The sequence below is a fragment of the Fundulus heteroclitus genome, chromosome 16 (assembly GCF_011125445.2).
Source record: "Fundulus heteroclitus isolate FHET01 chromosome 16, MU-UCD_Fhet_4.1, whole genome shotgun sequence".
In the NCBI taxonomy this organism is placed as follows: domain Eukaryota; kingdom Metazoa; phylum Chordata; class Actinopteri; order Cyprinodontiformes; family Fundulidae; genus Fundulus; species Fundulus heteroclitus.
The window spans coordinates 35651443-35671383 of record NC_046376.1 but is presented as its reverse complement, the minus strand read 5'-3'; the positions used below and the strand labels follow the sequence as shown (position 1 = coordinate 35671383).

General features: G+C 37.2%; 1 protein-coding gene across 2 annotated transcripts in view; it reads left to right on the top strand.

The window, feature by feature from the left end:
- Positions 1 to 19941, top strand: part of LOC105937949 (carbonic anhydrase-related protein 10) — a 249376-nt gene that overhangs the window by 212554 nt on the left and 16881 nt on the right. For both annotated transcript variants that reach the window (XM_036148578.1, XM_036148576.1), the window contains exon 7: positions 17162 to 17316. In XM_036148578.1, the coding sequence (XP_036004471.1) occupies positions 17162 to 17316 (155 nt within the window). The remainder of the gene's footprint in view (positions 1 to 17161; positions 17317 to 19941) is intronic.

The following is a 19941-nucleotide window of genomic DNA, read 5'->3' as shown; positions in this document are numbered from 1 at the left end:
GTTATAATGTTGTTTTAGCTCTCTGTGATTAATAATAAGGTATTGAATTTGGCTGCGATGAGCCACTATGGGGAGCCAGTAAAAGGAACCAGAAGAAAAGATCTAACAAGTAACTGTAGAGACCGATAAGAATTGAACACGCTCATTGGAATACATTGAATATGGCAGAATTTCAAATGTGATGCTTAGTTGTATGAACGCAGGGGGAGGGTTGCTCATTCTAGCCTGAGGTGGGGCTGTGTCATAAAAGTACCCTGCACATAAAATGACTCACTGAATTAAGCAGCATCTGAAATGAAATAGCAGGATTTGGGGATGATCAAAGACATTGTTTCTTGACACCACTGAAGGATTCCTTTCAGCTTTATAATCTGTTCCCATTAAATTGGCCATTTATGCAAATATTTAGATTTACATCCTGAAATTATAAACGACAAATGCAATTGGTAATACTAGTAATTGTACAACATTTTTTATTCTTAGAGGAAAAGGTAAAAAAGTGGTGCTTTGAGAGAAAATATCGGGGGGTCATTTCATTAAAGAATAATAAACAATAATCCTTCAATAGTAATGCTTTTTTTTTTTTAAAACATCTTTCTTCTGTTTGAAGGGTCTTTTTATGTACGCTGAAAAGATGTTGCGATCAAGTTTTCATAACTTTTTTCAGATATTTTCACACAGCAACAAAAACAAGTGCATGTTATCTTTATTTCATATAATTGACCAACACTAAAATAGTACCGATAATATTCTGAAAATGGTGATGTTTAATTACAGCTCTTATCTTGTACCCCTAAATATAATCCAGTGCAATCAACTGCCTCAGAAAGTCGGCATATTAGTGGTCTACATGTAGATCACATCAAGTTGAGGTTAAATAACACTGCTCATAAATAACCCATCATCCCCACAGCATAATTTGGTGATGGCAGAATCCTGAGATGCTTTTCTTCTTGAGAGGAAGTGACTGGCTAAACTCATTAAGATGTCCAGCTCTGTCCTGTGACACCCTGGGACCCTGTGAATGTGGTGGGAGACAGAAGGACCGGAAGAAGAAGAAAAACAACCTAATTTATGGACAATGTCTCCCAGCGCTCCATGCGTGGTGCTGTTGCAAAGCTGGACAGCTCTTTTAGTGACGGACTGGTGCATCCTAGATGCTCTAAGGAGCACTTCTGCAGGTCCTTCATCCTAGCTGGTGTTAGACTCTATTATCTCTGCCGCTCACAACAGTATCAATAAGTGTTTACAGCATGCTAATGCTGGTCAAGAATAATTTACTCTCACACGTTAGTGTTCATTTGCACACTTTTTGGCATATCTGCAAGTGTTTGTACAATTATGCATATTGCACAGTTTTCTCATCATTCTGTAAATCAGCTGCTGTCTTTTTTCTACTATTCTAACTTGAACATTGTAGTTTTACCTGAATATGGCATATTATCAGTTAATAATTGCACAATATGTTTTCCCCTTTCTAATAATTTAATTAAAAAAACATATAGGTATATGGTCTGTCACTTTTTAATTGACGGGTGATTAATGACCCTAATCATTTCCGGTCTCCTTTGATTTCCGGTCTCCCCTTTGATTTCCGGTCCCCCCTCCCCATTTCCGGCCTCCCTTGACTTCCGGCCTCCCTCGATTTCTTGCCCCTCTTGATATCCGGCCTCCCTTTGATTTCCTGCCTTACCCATATTATATTATTGTCATTAATACGATATTATTAATATAGTTATTAACTTTATTATCGTGATTATTTAAGTATGTCTAATGATTCCTTTAATACACATCCAGCTACTTAATTCAGTTTATCCACATCCAGTTATTTAATTTATCTTATACACATCCAATGATTTAATTTTATCCACATTCAGTTATTTAATTTTTATACACGCTCAATCTGATGCTTAGCAGCAGCATACCATCCATATTAAATGATGATATTAATTATAATACAATTCACTTTACTATCGTGATTATTTAATTATATCTATTTATTTCAGTTGTACACATGCAATTAATGTATCTTATACGCACTCAATCTAACGCTCAGCAGCAGACCAGCCACACTCTACGTGGAAAAAACCTCTGTCCCGCACCGTTGTGATTGCGTTGAAATAGAGAATCCTTAATCTTTAATCCTGATATAAAGCTCAAGTCAGTCCTCCCTCCAAACTAAAGGTTTGGAGCGTCCTCATACTACGGTGGACAGTGTCTTACTGACCACAGGTTTTTGGATCACGACCTAAATTTCACGAGATCTGTTGAGGAGGGGAGGAGTTGTGTCAAAACACATGTGTGGCACTGCAGGAAGGGGGACAATATCGATCTTTGCTGACTTGCAGTCAGCAAATTCGTGCAGGGCATTATCTTATCATTTCATACATCTAACAGCAAAACCGTCGCTTTCAACAAGCATGACATCCTTTCATTGTTAGTTAATAAACAAAAACACCGAGCCTCTCTGTTATCTTAATCAACAGACTGACTGGTCAGCGTAGACATCATACTTCCTGGTTAACTAGGGAGCCGAACAGGAAACCTCCCCCTTATCTCAATAAGCCACTGACCACCGCAGCTCAGTAAAAATCAAAACGGTCAGTAAAAGTCATTACGCTGGTAGAAGTCACGCCTTTCTTATCCTACAACTCTCTTAGTTAAAATATAGTTGTTGTTTTGGTTTTTTACCAACTCTGAAGGCAGCCATCTCTCTACAGATTGTACTAATATTTGTCCTGTCACCTGTACATGTCCTAACTATGGCTCTTATAAACTAATGATTGTTCAGACAATTAATCGTGTAATTGTTAAAAACGTACAAATTCTGCTGATTCTTAACATAATTACTTAAGCTAATTCTATGAGTAATAGAAATGAAAAAAAAAAAGCTAAATCGGTGAATATTTCACTCTGAATAAAAAGGCTAAATCTTCAACTAAAAAAGTTCTAGGATCAAAATGTTAAAAGTTCAGCCCTTTCTGGTGGACTTGCAAATGCAGTGCAAATGCATCTGTAGTGAAAATAGTCACAAAAAAGTATCAAGTTACACCTGTACATTACATTCTGGAGTTTTTCTTTTTTAGAATAGAATAGATTTTATTCTATTTATATAAAACAGATCCTACTAGTGTACTGCAGGGACAATGTTAAACTAGGGTTTTTTTAGTCGACAAATGATAATATAATGATAATGACACATTTATCAAATAAGGTACACATCTAGTTTAAATTAAGGTATGAGAAATACTACCTTTTTCATATCATTCTGACACAGTTTTAACACAATAGAAATAGCTGTACCGTCCCAAAGTGGGGAGATTCAGGTGACAGCTGACTTTAGACAATACTGATTAAAATGGAACAAAGCTCAATTTAAAGTTAAGTTAGTACAGCAAAGGAAAAAGAAAACAAACTGCAATTATTAATACATAAGGCCTAGTCAGATAACAATTGAAAAATAAAAACAAGTTCATTTGCAGAATAATGTAATATTTTAAACATATTTTGTTACACAAATTAACAAAAACTGCAAAGACTTTCTCCACAGAACAGAACCAAAACCAAACCTTGCTCTCAATATATTGCTCTGATAAGACTCTGCAGGTTTTTCACTGGAACCTGCTCATTCTGCTCCACTTTGTCGCCTCCATCTTTAAACTAAAAAACTAGATGCTTTGATTTCGCCTCTCCCCCATGGTTCATTTTATAGAACTCAGGGTTTCCCCAGAACTTGGGCTAATCTTTGCAGTAGGTGTTTTGGTGGGTTGAGGGGTGTTTGCGGTTAACTGTGCCGGCGGGGATTTTTACCAAAATATTGATTTTCATCATTAAAAACAGCAGAACAGTATAGCGTTGTACCAGACAAGTAAAAGTTAGGTAACCAAAGTAAGAAGAACATGATTTTTAATTGTGATGGCAGAAATATCCAGTCAGTAGCTTTTGGTTTTACGGTTATAAACATTGATCCATTATTTGGTGGATATAAAGGCTGCTGATCATCAGGCGGCTGCAAGCAGCAACAGAAATCCATGCAGGGTACAGGCCGGCCTGCAGCACAGTAAAAATGCAGAGGTTGCTGTCAGCAATACCTGTTGGCGTGTAATCAGTAGAGCCAACATTTACACTGCCGATTTTTTATTTTTTTTTCTTCACACAAACCACGGTCTGTTTGTACTAACAGACCGATCTAGACTTAGGTTAAATCAGTCGGTTTGGAAGTGGCTTTTTTCTTGTTGAATAATGCCAGTAATTGTCTAAACTTTCTCTTTTATTTGACAAAATTGCTGACAAGCACAAAATTGTTGGATTTTGTTTGGAAATCAGTGGCAACCGCAGAACAACAGACTCTCTAACAGCCAAACCAGTGCTACAAATCCTCTAAAGCTACATGAGGTGAACCCTGAACTAAGGGGGGAATTTTGTGGTGGATAGATGCTAAACTTTCTTCAGTGATATTTTTCATTTAGTTTCCAAACACACCTAGAACCAGCACCATTGGTTAAAAAATGTAGTTGAACATGCAGAGAGGTTTAGCCTGTATAAGTTTTGACCCTGTCTAGAGCGACAAACCCCCACAATGAATTCACAGCTTTTCACCAAATTGCTTGTCTTAATTTTTTTTCTTCCAAAATTCATCTCCACGATCAGTGTATGTAAACTTCTGACTGGAAAATACCAGGATATGTTGTCCCTGTATAGGTGAAACCAAACCGTAACAACTATTTAAAAATATGTAAACAGTTTTTATTGACTAATTAACTCTTCTACTCCTATTTTGCAAAATCAACACTTACACCCTTTTGGGTCCTTTTTATTTTTACGTTATTTGTTGTTATTTCAACTTTACGTTCTCTCTGTTTTGTTTTTCTCTTCATAGTAGGTACATCTACCCTGGTATTCTGTTTAGCTGTGACGCCATTACCGTCTTTAACGTAGAAACTATTTGTGGATCAGTGTTTCTGTGATGCTTTTGTATCTCTGCTTATGCCATATTGATAGTGTTAGTAAAATTGTATTGTATGTAGTAGTGCTTTCTTATTTTATTTTATTTATTTTTTTACTTTCCAGATATTGTATTATCTGTCCACTCTGAAAAATAAGTCCATAATTAGCATTAAGAACCCAAAATACAATACGAGTGTGGATAGTAACTAAATTTTGACGCCCTAAGATGTGTGTGTGTCACTTTATGGCAAATATGCTATAAAAACCCACCAGTTATTACTCCTTTGGGGGTTCTCTTGTAGAAAAATAGTTTATTGCTAGTTTTTCAATCTGTGTTTGGTAAAGAGGATGGATAGTATGAAGTTTACCAGGTGTCTAATTTCAATGGTTAAAAACATGCTGCTTTGTTTACGAGCAACATTTACGATTGTCACTCAAGTTATTTATTTTATAGCATTAACTGTTTGCATTTGGAGGACCTAGTTGCATGAGACTATGTGCTAAAATTCTAAAGGATTGTTCATTTGAAACTGAGATCAGAATTGAGTCAAATAATGAATCTGGTATAGTGAGATTTTACAACAGTGACAAAAAACTATTTTACACATCTTTTTTATATAGCTTTTACTTTACGTGAAATTTTACATAAAATATAATCAATACATTATCAAATCTACAATTTAATTACTCAAAGAACTTTTTTGTCACAGAAACATTGCTTACAGTAATCAGTTACATAGAAAAAATCTATGCTACTGGAGCGCAGTGTTTGTTTATCTGTGTGAGCTTTAATTGATGTTTAATTAACTGAGGTGTGTTAGAAAACCAGAGAGCAAAAGTTCTGACATCAAGTCAGAACCTGACGGTGCACTGGAAAGTTTTCACACCCCATCCACACGTTGGTTACTGGTCAGACCTTTTTATCTATCGCTATCACTCAAACGCAACGTCTCGTTGTTCCTTATTTGGCACAAAGGCAGTTTTTTCTTGTAAAAAGACAAGACAAGGTACACATTTTAAATCCCATGAAAAATTTGCTGAGAGCGGAATAAAGGTAGAATGCAAGGTAATAAATATACAGAAAAAGATGTGTTCACAAGAAATCTAATGACAGTGGATAACATATTAGGTAATGAGGAAAAAGGGGGAAATATGCTTGTAAGGTTACCAATATTACCCAGACATTCAAGACGGTCTTAACTATGAAATTAAAAGCTCACCTTTATGTGAGAGGATTATTTCCTGTTTCTGCTTTTCTGTTTTGGCTATATTTTTTTTTTCAAAAACTGAAACAAATGTATAAGATCTGACAAATGAGCTGAATGTATCCAGAAGCTTTTTAAATTATTGTATTTATTAAGGGGTATAAAGCTATCCAAACCAGCCTATTATGAAAAAGTAATTGAATGAATAGATGTTATTATTCACATTTTTTGTAAGCTGAGGCTAATTTTAATACTCACGCCAAGGTCTATTTAATGTCAGACCTGTAGCCCAAAGAATTCAGTTAAATAGATTCAGACTACAATTTCTCAGAAGGCTACATATTATGCCTGGATCTAAATAAATTCAAAAGCAGAATTTGACATTTATCATCGGCATCTATCTGTCTGATGAGGGTATCGTGCCATTTTATCCTTTCTCTTCAGACACCCAGTGACCAGGACAATATTATTTCCAAAAGTACACAAACAGCTCATCCAGGAGGCCGCAAAAGAACACAGAACATCTTAGGCACTGCACCTGACTTGTTTCAGTTAAGTTCAGTAAAAGTAGATTTATTGTTATTTTTTGGAAGGTGTGCATCCTGGTAGGTTTCACGTAAAACTAACAATTCAGAAAAAGAACTATATACTCAATCAAATCTGGTGGTGGACTGAGGCCAACTTGCCATGGGAGATCCTACCAGGAGTAGGAATCTCTGGAAAACATAGTTCTCAGAATCATAGCAGATTCAAGAGAGGGGTGATACATGGTGGATATTTGACATACTCACTAATTATTAAATTCATAATGAAAACTATATTTTGTTTCTTTTATTCTGCAAGTTTGCCCTTACTCTGCAAGTTTGCCCTTACTCTGCAGAGCCTTAAATTAATTATGTTGTACCTCTGTGTCGGAATCTTTACATTTACATTTGACTTTGCAGTTGTGGTACTTGAATTTCTCTGTGAGGCAGAATAAAGCCTATTTCAACTCTATTCCCTCCTATTTTTCTTGTATTTCATGTTTCAATCCTCGTAAAAAGTATTTGTAGTTTTTTTTTTTTATGTTATTAATTACGATATGAAGACGGTTTTGAAATATTCTACTATCCAATACTCTGCTTTTTCATGATTGTCATGATTGGTAAAACTGCCAAAAGTAACATTTAAAATACCAGATTATGATTATCCATCATTTACTAAAGCAGAGATAGAAATCATCACTTTGCACAATTAATGGAGTTGAGGCTTTAATTAGCAACACAGTTCAATAACAGTCAATTTTAACCAGCTTTAGGATAAAAAGATGTTCGATATAGTGCTGCAGTTACTACAGAGATTTGTCTCAGAAACATTGCTTACAGTAATCAATTACATAGAAAAAAATGTTAAAATGTGGCATTCGTTATTGTAGACCAGAATGTTTTTGGTCATTGGCATTAACAACTTGTTGGTATTTCTGGAGCTGCAACAAACTGGTTTTCTTCCTACCTATCGCATAGATGTTTCACTTTTAAAAACAAACTCAGTGAGTCCTTCTCCATGAAAGCTTTATTAACCTAAGGGGTTTTCCAAGGGTCAATACTTGGGCCATTACCATTTTATTTTCTTTAATCATACATGCTGTTTAAACCTCACCACTTTCCTGATAAAACTGAACTGATCGACTTCCTCACTAAAACCAAAGCAACTGCCTGGCTGATATCTCCTAACAAAACAGAAATGAACATTATAGCACCATCACATATTTTGTTTTCCTTTATTTGTTCAAACCAATAAAAATAAATGAAAGAAGTGTATCCATAAGCAAACAAAAGAAGATGCACCAAATATTCACTTTGACATAGGTCACTGATTTGTTTCCAGTTGTTAATCAAGTAAGTCTATAATTGTAAACTGGGCAACAAACTTCAATGCTGAACTCTCCCTAGACCCACATGTGAAATTCATCTTACACTTTTGCATCTTACTGCTAGGGAACGTTGGAAATATGCTGGCAGATTTACTTGAAAAACATGCACATGCACATATATTTCTCAATTAGACAATTGTAATGCCTGTAAACGAGACTAGACAAAGCCTCTCTACGACGTTTAAAAGTTATACAGAATGCTGTGGACTCATTATTAATAGGTTCAAATAAGCTTGATAATATAACTGTGTCTTTTTAATTCATTAAACTGGTTTCTATCAAGTTCAGAATTCAGTTTAGAGTATTTTGTCCTCACATACATGGAGGGGAATTTTTAAATTGTAATGACTGATGCCGGTGAACCCGATATTTAGCGAGAAACAGAGTTACGTTTCTTTTAAAGGTTTATTGTGAGGGATGAATAGCAGAGGGTGAGACAGACAAGCAAAACCAGACTTGAACAGAGCCAGAAATACCAACAAGTTGTTAATGCCAATGACCAAAAACATTCTGGTCTACAATAACGAATGCCACATTTTAACATTTTTTTCTATGTAATTGATTACTGTAAGCAATGTTTCTGAGACAAATCTCTGTAGTAACTGCAGCACTATATCGAACATCTTTTTATCCTAAAGCTGGTTAAAATTGACTGTTATTGAACTGTGTTGCTAATTAAAGCCTCAACTCCATTAATTGTGCAAAGTGATGATTTCTATCTCTGCTTTAGTAAATGATGGATAATCATAATCTGGTATTTTAAATGTTACTTTTGGCAGTTTTACCAATCATGACAATCATGAAAAAGCAGAGTATTGGATAGTAGAATATTTCAAAACCGTCTTCATATCGTAATTAATAACATAAAAAAAAAAAAAACTACAAATACTTTTTACGAGGATTGAAACATGAAATACAAGAAAAATAGGAGGGAATAGAGTTGAAATAGGCTTTATTCTGCCTCACAGAGAAATTCAAGTACCACAACTGCAAAGTCAAATGTAAATGTAAAGATTCCGACACAGAGGTACAACATAATTAATTTAAGGCTCTGCAGAGTAAGGGCAAACTTGCAGAGTAAGGGCAAACTTGCAGAATAAAAGAAACAAAATATAGTTTTCATTATGAATTTAATAATTAGTGAGTATGTCAAATATCCACCATGTATCACCCCTCTCTTGAATCTGCTATGATTCTGAGAACTATGTTTTCCAGAGATTCCTACTCCTGGTAGGATCTCCCATGGCAAGTTGGCCTCAGTCCACCACCAGATTTGATTGAGTATATAGTTCTTTTTCTGAATTGTTAGTTTTACGTGAAACCTACCAGGATGCACACCTTCCAAAAAATAACAATAAATCTACTTTTACTGAACTTAACTGAAACAAGTCAGGTGCAGTGCCTAAGATGTTCTGTGTTCTTTTGCGGCCTCCTGGATGAGCTGTTTGTGTACTTTTGGAAATAATATTGTCCTGGTCACTGGGTGTCTGAAGAGAAAGGATAAAATGGCACGATACCCTCATCAGACAGATAGATGCCGATGATAAATGTCAAATTCTGCTTTTGAATTTATTTAGATCCAGGCATAATATGTAGCCTTCTGAGAAATTGTAGTCTGAATCTATTTAACTGAATTCTTTGGGCTACAGGTCTGACATTAAATAGACCTTGGCGTGAGTATTAAAATTAGCCTCAGCTTACAAAAAATGTGAATAATAACATCTATTCATTCAATTACTTTTTCATAATAGGCTGGTTTGGATAGCTTTATACCCCTTAATAAATACAATAATTTAAAAAGCTTCTGGATACATTCAGCTCATTTGTCAGATCTTATACATTTGTTTCAGTTTTTGAAAAAAAAAATATAGCCAAAACAGAAAAGCAGAAACAGGAAATAATCCTCTCACATAAAGGTGAGCTTTTAATTTCATAGTTAAGACCGTCTTGAATGTCTGGGTAATATTGGTAACCTTACAAGCATATTTCCCCCTTTTTCCTCATTACCTAATATGTTATCCACTGTCATTAGATTTCTTGTGAACACATCTTTTTCTGTATATTTATTACCTTGCATTCTACCTTTATTCCGCTCTCAGCAAATTTTTCATGGGATTTAAAATGTGTACCTTGTCTTGTCTTTTTACAAGAAAAAACTGCCTTTGTGCCAAATAAGGAACAACGAGACGTTGCGTTTGAGTGATAGCGATAGATAAAAAGGTCTGACCAGTAACCAACGTGTGGATGGGGTGTGAAAACTTTCCAGTGCACCGTCAGGTTCTGACTTGATGTCAGAACTTTTGCTCTCTGGTTTTCTAACACACCTCAGTTAATTAAACATCAATTAAAGCTCACACAGATAAACAAACACTGCGCTCCAGTAGCATAGATTTTTTCTATGTAACTGATTACTGTAAGCAATGTTTCTGTGACAAAAAAGTTCTTTGAGTAATTAAATTGTAGATTTGATAATGTATTGATTATATTTTATGTAAAATTTCACGTAAAGTAAAAGCTATATAAAAAAGATGTGTAAAATAGTTTTTTGTCACTGTTGTAAAATCTCACTATACCAGATTCATTATTTGACTCAATTCTGATCTCAGTTTCAAATGAACAATCCTTTAGAATTTTAGCACATAGTCTCATGCAACTAGGTCCTCCAAATGCAAACAGTTAATGCTATAAAATAAATAACTTGAGTGACAATCGTAAATGTTGCTCGTAAACAAAGCAGCATGTTTTTAACCATTGAAATTAGACACCTGGTAAACTTCATACTATCCATCCTCTTTACCAAACACAGATTGAAAAACTAGCAATAAACTATTTTTCTACAAGAGAACCCCCAAAGGAGTAATAACTGGTGGGTTTTTATAGCATATTTGCCATAAAGTGACACACACACATCTTAGGGCGTCAAAATTTAGTTACTATCCACACTCGTATTGTATTTTGGGTTCTTAATGCTAATTATGGACTTATTTTTCAGAGTGGACAGATAATACAATATCTGGAAAGTAAAAAAATAAATAAAATAAAATAAGAAAGCACTACTACATACAATACAATTTTACTAACACTATCAATATGGCATAAGCAGAGATACAAAAGCATCACAGAAACACTGATCCACAAATAGTTTCTACGTTAAAGACGGTAATGGCGTCACAGCTAAACAGAATACCAGGGTAGATGTACCTACTATGAAGAGAAAAACAAAACAGAGAGAACGTAAAGTTGAAATAACAACAAATAACGTAAAAATAAAAAGGACCCAAAAGGGTGTAAGTGTTGATTTTGCAAAATAGGAGTAGAAGAGTTAATTAGTCAATAAAAACTGTTTACATATTTTTAAATAGTTGTTACGGTTTGGTTTCACCTATACAGGGACAACATATCCTGGTATTTTCCAGTCAGAAGTTTACATACACTGATCGTGGAGATGAATTTTGGAAGAAAAAAAATTAAGACAAGCAATTTGGTGAAAAGCTGTGAATTCATTGTGGGGGTTTGTCGCTCTAGACAGGGTCAAAACTTATACAGGCTAAACCTCTCTGCATGTTCAACTACATTTTTTAACCAATGGTGCTGGTTCTAGGTGTGTTTGGAAACTAAATGAAAAATATCACTGAAGAAAGTTTAGCATCTATCCACCACAAAATTCCCCCCTTAGTTCAGGGTTCACCTCATGTAGCTTTAGAGGATTTGTAGCACTGGTTTGGCTGTTAGAGAGTCTGTTGTTCTGCGGTTGCCACTGATTTCCAAACAAAATCCAACAATTTTGTGCTTGTCAGCAATTTTGTCAAATAAAAGAGAAAGTTTAGACAATTACTGGCATTATTCAACAAGAAAAAAGCCACTTCCAAACCGACTGATTTAACCTAAGTCTAGATCGGTCTGTTAGTACAAACAGACCGTGGTTTGTGTGAAGAAAAAAAAAATAAAAAATCGGCAGTGTAAATGTTGGCTCTACTGATTACACGCCAACAGGTATTGCTGACAGCAACCTCTGCATTTTTACTGTGCTGCAGGCCGGCCTGTACCCTGCATGGATTTCTGTTGCTGCTTGCAGCCGCCTGATGATCAGCAGCCTTTATATCCACCAAATAATGGATCAATGTTTATAACCGTAAAACCAAAAGCTACTGACTGGATATTTCTGCCATCACAATTAAAAATCATGTTCTTCTTACTTTGGTTACCTAACTTTTACTTGTCTGGTACAACGCTATACTGTTCTGCTGTTTTTAATGATGAAAATCAATATTTTGGTAAAAATCCCCGCCGGCACAGTTAACCGCAAACACCCCTCAACCCACCAAAACACCTACTGCAAAGATTAGCCCAAGTTCTGGGGAAACCCTGAGTTCTATAAAATGAACCATGGGGGAGAGGCGAAATCAAAGCATCTAGTTTTTTAGTTTAAAGATGGAGGCGACAAAGTGGAGCAGAATGAGCAGGTTCCAGTGAAAAACCTGCAGAGTCTTATCAGAGCAATATATTGAGAGCAAGGTTTGGTTTTGGTTCTGTTCTGTGGAGAAAGTCTTTGCAGTTTTTGTTAATTTGTGTAACAAAATATGTTTAAAATATTACATTATTCTGCAAATGAACTTGTTTTTATTTTTCAATTGTTATCTGACTAGGCCTTATGTATTAATAATTGCAGTTTGTTTTCTTTTTCCTTTGCTGTACTAACTTAACTTTAAATTGAGCTTTGTTCCATTTTAATCAGTATTGTCTAAAGTCAGCTGTCACTTGAATCTCCCCACTTTGGGACGGTACAGCTATTTCTATTGTGTTAAAACTGTGTCAGAATGATATGAAAAAGGTAGTATTTCTCATACCTTAATTTAAACTAGATGTGTACCTTATTTGATAAATGTGTCATTATCATTATATTATCATTTGTCGACTAAAAAAACCCTAGTTTAACATTGTCCCTGCAGTACACTAGTAGGATCTGTTTTATATAAATAGAATAAAATCTATTCTATTCTAAAAAAGAAAAACTCCAGAATGTAATGTACAGGTGTAACTTGATACTTTTTTGTGACTATTTTCACTACAGATGCATTTGCACTGCATTTGCAAGTCCACCAGAAAGGGCTGAACTTTTAACATTTTGATCCTAGAACTTTTTTAGTTGAAGATTTAGCCTTTTTATTCAGAGTGAAATATTCACTGATTTAGCTTTTTTTTTTCATTTCTATTACTCATAGAATTAGCTTAAGTAATTATGTTAAGAATCAGCAGAATTTGTACGTTTTTAACAATTACACGATTAATTGTCTGAACAATCATTAGTTTATAAGAGCCATAGTTAGGACATGTACAGGTGACAGGACAAATATTAGTACAATCTGTAGAGAGATGGCTGCCTTCAGAGTTGGTAAAAAAACCAAAACAACAACTATATTTTAACTAAGAGAGTTGTAGGATAAGAAAGGCGTGACTTCTACCAGCGTAATGACTTTTACTGACCGTTTTGATTTTTACTGAGCTGCGGTGGTCAGTGGCTTATTGAGATAAGGGGGAGGTTTCCTGTTCGGCTCCCTAGTTAACCAGGAAGTATGATGTCTACACTGACCAGTCAGTCTGTTGATTAAGATAACAGAGAGGCTCGGTGTTTTTGTTTATTAACTAACAATGAAAGGATGTCATGCTTGTTGAAAGCGACGGTTTTGCTGTTAGATGTATGAAATGATAAGATAATGCCCTGCACGAATTTGCTGACTGCAAGTCAGCAAAGATCGATATTGTCCCCCTTCCTGCAGTGCCACACATGTGTTTTGACACAACTCCTCCCCTCCTCAACAGATCTCGTGAAATTTAGGTCGTGATCCAAAAACCTGTGGTCAGTAAGACACTGTCCACCGTAGTATGAGGACGCTCCAAACCTTTAGTTTGGAGGGAGGACTGACTTGAGCTTTATATCAGGATTAAAGATTAAGGATTCTCTATTTCAACGCAATCACAACGGTGCGGGACAGAGGTTTTTTCCACGTAGAGTGTGGCTGGTCTGCTGCTGAGCGTTAGATTGAGTGCGTATAAGATACATTAAAGGTATACTATGCAACCGGGGTTGATTTTCCAGCGAGGCTCCCCCCAGAGGGCGAAAGTAAAAGTGCACTGTCGTAAAGATGCTCAGCTGTTCTCCTGGTTTGTCCGTCAAGCCAGGCGCGGTTGTTTTGAGCTTAGCAGACAGGCGAACACAACGAATACAAAAGTGGAAAAAATGGCAGTACAAACAATGACTAACACAGTGAAAGTATGAACACAGAGAGAGAGAGAAACCATTCCAATGCAGTGTTTCCCCTAGGAATTTGGGACAACCGGCGGAGCGGGGGGAGACAAGCTTTGCGCCGCTGTGCGGAGTGGGGGGTGGGGGGGAGACAAAGTTTGCACCGCGGAGCGGAGCGGGGGGGGAGACAAAGTTTGCACCGCTGACCGGCTGAGCGGAGCGGGGGGGAGACAAACTTTGCACCGGTGACCGGCGGAGCGGGGGGGAGACAAAGTTTGCACCGCTGACCGGCTGAGCGGAGCGGGGGACTGAGCAGAGCGGAGCGGAGCGGGGGGGAGACAAACTTTGCACCGGTGACCGGCGGAGCGGGGGAGACAAACTTTGCACCGCTGACCGGCGGAGCGCAGCGGCGCACATATCGAGTTAGTTTTATTTTTTTATTATTATTTTTTTTGAATGTCAGCGAGGCGGTAGCGTGAGGGAAACCCTACAATGTTACTTACAATCGCATCAGCAGAAACGCGAGGTCCGCGTCAGCCTTGCAGCCTTCTATGTTCACCCGTGTACGACTCCTCTCTCTGTCCAGAGCCCTTTTCCTCTTTCTTGCCTGCTCCAACATGGGCTTTCGCTGTTTTCTCGCTGGTTCCGCCATGATAACTGCACAAATATCGCCACTGCGCTACCAACGAGCACACCTTTCACTGCGGGCGTGTAGCAGTTCTCGCTGTAAAGCAAGACCGACTCTCGCGATGCACCAGACTTCTGAGCCTGTGTGTGCGGGCCGAGTGCTCCTGCAATTGCAAGTGCGGTATTTCCCCCACAGACCACCAGGGCGGCCGAGAAAACCTTAGTTCAACCTGAAATGACTCATTTAATCATCCAAAACGGTATGGAACATATTAATTAACTGAAAAATGTTGCATAGTATGCCTTTAATTGCATGTGTACAACTGAAATAAATAGATATAATTAAATAATCACGATAGTAAAGTGAATTGTATTATAATTAATATCATCATTTAATATGGATGGTATGCTGCTGCTAAGCATCAGATTGAGCGTGTATAAAAATTAAATAACTGAATGTGGATAAAATTAAATCATTGGATGTGTATAAGATAAATTAAATAACTGGATGTGGATAAACTGAATTAAGTAGCTGGATGTGTATTAAAGGAATCATTAGACATACTTAAATAATCACGATAATAAAGTTAATAACTATATTAATAATATCGTATTAATGACAATAATATAATATGGGTAAGGCAGGAAATCAAAGGGAGGCCGGATATCAAGAGGGGCAAGAAATCGAGGGAGGCCGGAAGTCAAGGGAGGCCGGAAATGGGGAGGGGGGACCGGAAATCAAAGGGGAGACCGGAAATCAAAGGGGAGACCGGAAATCAAAGGAGACCGGAAATGATTAGGGTCATTAATCACCCGTCAATTAAAAAGTGACAGACCATATACCTATGTTTTTTTTTAATTCTCTTGTTTTACAACTTTACTTTAAATTTGCCTTTTTCTTCATATTATTTAATCTAATTTGTAAGTTTGTATCATGTCTACATGTTTTTGCCATTGTCACACATGAATTATCCCATTGTGAAACAATAAAGGTATTTTTATTACATTCTATTCTATTATGTTCCATTCAGCAGGGATAGAGAAGCTGGTCAGAGTTGATGGATGGAGCTAAATCCAGGACAATCCTAAAATAAAAAAAATAATAAATCTGTCAGAGGCTGCAAAACACTTGAGACATGGGTGGAGGTTCCCCCCTCCAGCCTAAACGTACAGAATGCAATGGAATGGCTTAAGCCAATTTGTGTGTTAGAATGGCCGAATGAAAGTTGCTAAACTTAAAAGTTTAACATTTGACATCAAAGCTTACTAAGAGTGAGCTGTTTTGCCAACAAATATGAGCAACCTTTGAAAACCTCAAAAGACAACATCAAACTGAATAGCAATGGACTAGACTGGAACTGACTGGATCTGAATTCAAATGTATGCCACAGTTTTTGGAAATTTTGAAAGTAAAAATGTTTTTAGCATTTTCTCTACAGTTCAAACTTATGCTCCATTCTTTGTTAGTCTGGCACATTGTAACAATACAAAATCGTCAGGGATGAGGCTGGTGAACCTAATATTCAGCCAGAAACAGAGATACGTTTAAGAAGTTTATTGAGAAGGATGTATAGTGGTGGGTGAGACAGATGAGCAGACTTGGCAGCAGGTGTAGGCAGGCAGGGATGAGCAGGAGACCAGATCAAGCGATGTAGACCGGGGAACCACCAGAACAGGCAGAGCAAGCAGCTGGAACTCACAGGGAAACAGGCAGAACTGCAGCACGCAGACACAGGCAACTTTAACTGAAACGTCCAGCTGGCTGAGCACACAGGATCCGGTAGAGACAGTCCACATCAAAACTGGAACACGAGACGCAATGAAAAGAGATGAGAGACGTTCTAGCGGGGGATGAGTTGGCTGAGGCAGGTATAAGTAGGTTGGTGAACAGGTGACCCGAATGAATCTATGGCAACAGGTGGAGATTATCTAGAGTAGGATGGTGGCTGGAGGGAGACTGAGCTGATTGGATAGTGGCTGAGAGGTTACAAGGAAAATCCAGAAATGTCCAAAGTAAAAAAAAAAAACACATGACAAAAAAAAACAGACATTTGTTCATAAAAGTGCATAATAAACAACAATGCTGATAACATTCAAACACAGAGACATTCAGGTTAGATTATATTTATTCCCTCTGATTTAACTGGGGTTTTCTTGGTATAGGTGCCAACTTCCAGTACCTTTGCTCAACAAACACCTTGCACTGTTTGTTTCTTGTCCTTTTAGATGATGCATTCTTACTAATGGGCCTGAACATAGCTGACCTTTACCCTGACACCATACGCTACATCACCTATGAGGGCTCTATTACGATCCCTCCCTGCTACGAGACCTCTACATGGATCCTCATCAACAAGCCAGTTTATGTGACACAGATGCAGGTAGGTAAAAGACATACAAGACAAACATGTAATCAGGCTGTACCTATTATGGCAGAAACATCATTTCCAATTTCCTTTGCTGGTATGGGCTTCAACATCTCTGAATTCCAAATGAGCTTGTTAAAACCAACGTAGGAAAGCATATTGTTTTCCAGAAAATATGCTTTTGTAACAGCTGCAAAGATGTCAAGAATCGGGGACAGATGCAACGGATAAACAATGGGGAAAATGCATAACTAAATACTGTAAGGGGCTCCTATAAAGGGAACAGGGGTACTGACAGGTCTGAGATGAAGCCCCTGATGTTACAAGTTCTTTAAAATGACCCTTAAAAGTGCGCACCTGAATTAAAGCGCGAGGCAGCACGCCCACCGAAGCGCCACTGATTCTATGTTGTTAGAAATAAAATAGTATGAAATACAGCTACTAACTCTCCTATTGACTTTAACTGGCACACGTTGCTACCGATGTGAGGACATTAAACGTAGTGATTCACGTTTTGAATGGTGAACGGTGATAAAAGCACCTGCTCCGAGGGAAAGGAGGGGGGGGGGGGAGGAGCAAGCGCTGAGGCACAGAAATACGGTGCATGTAGTTAAAAAATGAAGAATTAATAAAAACGAAACTTATAAACAGACCAAGTGGCGTTTGAAACTGCATCTGGTTAGCAGAACTGTTTTATGATCCAGCGTGCAGCCATGGCTGGTTCTGAATGAACCGGTCATCTGGCAAACTCCGAGCCACTTCCCGAAGCAGTCACGTAGTATAGCCGGAGAGCGAGGTTTCGGACGTCATCGTTTTCGGCTCCTCCCCTAAATGAAGCAAGCTTTGATACGCGCTTTACGGAAACGCCCCCTCCATTACTCGACACACGCCTCGAAGCCTCGGCACATCACGTAACATCACTAGAAAACAGGCTGGCTCTGAAGTAAAAAAAGAGACAATTGGTTAACGTCGACAGAAACACACAAAGGGAATGCCGGACAATACTCACCAAGGGCTCATAAAGACGATGATCTGGCAGAGTGCAGGAGACAGAGGCAGGTATAAGTAGAGGAGTGAGCAGATGAATGGAGTGGAACTGATTACCAGACTGGGTGGAGCTGATCGGGGGGGGGGGGGGGGGGGGGGGAGTGGCTGGAAGTAAACTGAAGCTGATTGGATGGTGACTGGTGAAGGGTAGTGACAAGAAGACGAAAGAATGCTGGCAGGTGAACTGAATAAAGGCTGGTGACAGAAGTGATCAGAGCAGGCCAGAAGAAACTGATAACATAAAACAAAGTACAAAATCAAACCACATTAAAAACCCAAACTATTCCATTAACCAAAACTAATACAGAACCTGAACCTAAGACACAATCGATTACACAAAGAGAATCACTAAACCAAAACAGAACTTAAACTAGACTAATTCAGAACCAAAATCACCATAAAGACCAAACCTAAGACTAAACAGAACATAAACAAATAATAAAGAGCTAATACTAAGACAGTAGAGTGAACTAATTAATCAAATAACAAACAAACCATAACAAAACCTAAATCATGACAAAAGAATGAACTGGATAAGATCATGGTATTCAAAACCTGATAAAAATATTATTTGAACCTACTTTTTTTTAAGGACTAAGAAAACTCTCTGCCTTGATATATCTGTTTTGTTGACAAAATAATTAAGGTTGACTGAATACTGTATTTTTGGACTATAAGGCACACTTAAAATCCTTACATTTTCTCAAAAATTGATGGTGTGCCTTATAATCCAGGGCACCTTACATATGATAACCGTTGTGCTTACTGACTGATTTTATGTGGTACAATGTGCTCAAAAATCTGTTAAAATGTGTATGTAGGACTTTGGTTAGCAACAGAGCCGCTGCTACCACTGATCTCTATTATACACTGGAGTGCTAATCACCGTCTGTTTGAACGAGTTGCTTTGAAGCCACCAGCCACCATATTGGTACTCCTTATTTTTGTCCAGTAACTAGGGAATATGTGTGTTACAGCATCGAATAACGAGGATTTTCTCATGTTCAGTGGTGGCTTAAGACTTAAAATGTCAAATGCCATATGCCTTTATGTGATGTACTAAAACTATCAAGTACTGAGAAAGTCATGTGCTGAAATATTTTGCATTTATATATATATATATATATATATATATATATATATATATATATATATATATATATATATATATATATAGATAGATAGATAGATAGATAAAATAACATTTATAAATACATTAATAACAATAAACAAAAACATATATTTACATACATTTATACATATATACATACACACACACACACACACACACACACACACACACACACACACACACACACATCTATATATATAATATCAATAACATGTAAAATATTTCAGCACATCATTTCTTAGTAGTTGATAGTGTTAGTACATCCACTGACTGTAGAATTACCTATGAAACGTTTTCACACAGCCAGAAAACTGCTTGTTGTTGCAACCAAATCCTATGGGATTCTGTGAGACTAGGGAGGAGCAAGATGGCGGCCAGTGACTTCAGTTTTTCAGGCAAATCAGCACTCCAGTGTATAATAGAGATCAGTGGTCACTACCTGATCTAGCCCCTGAGCTGTC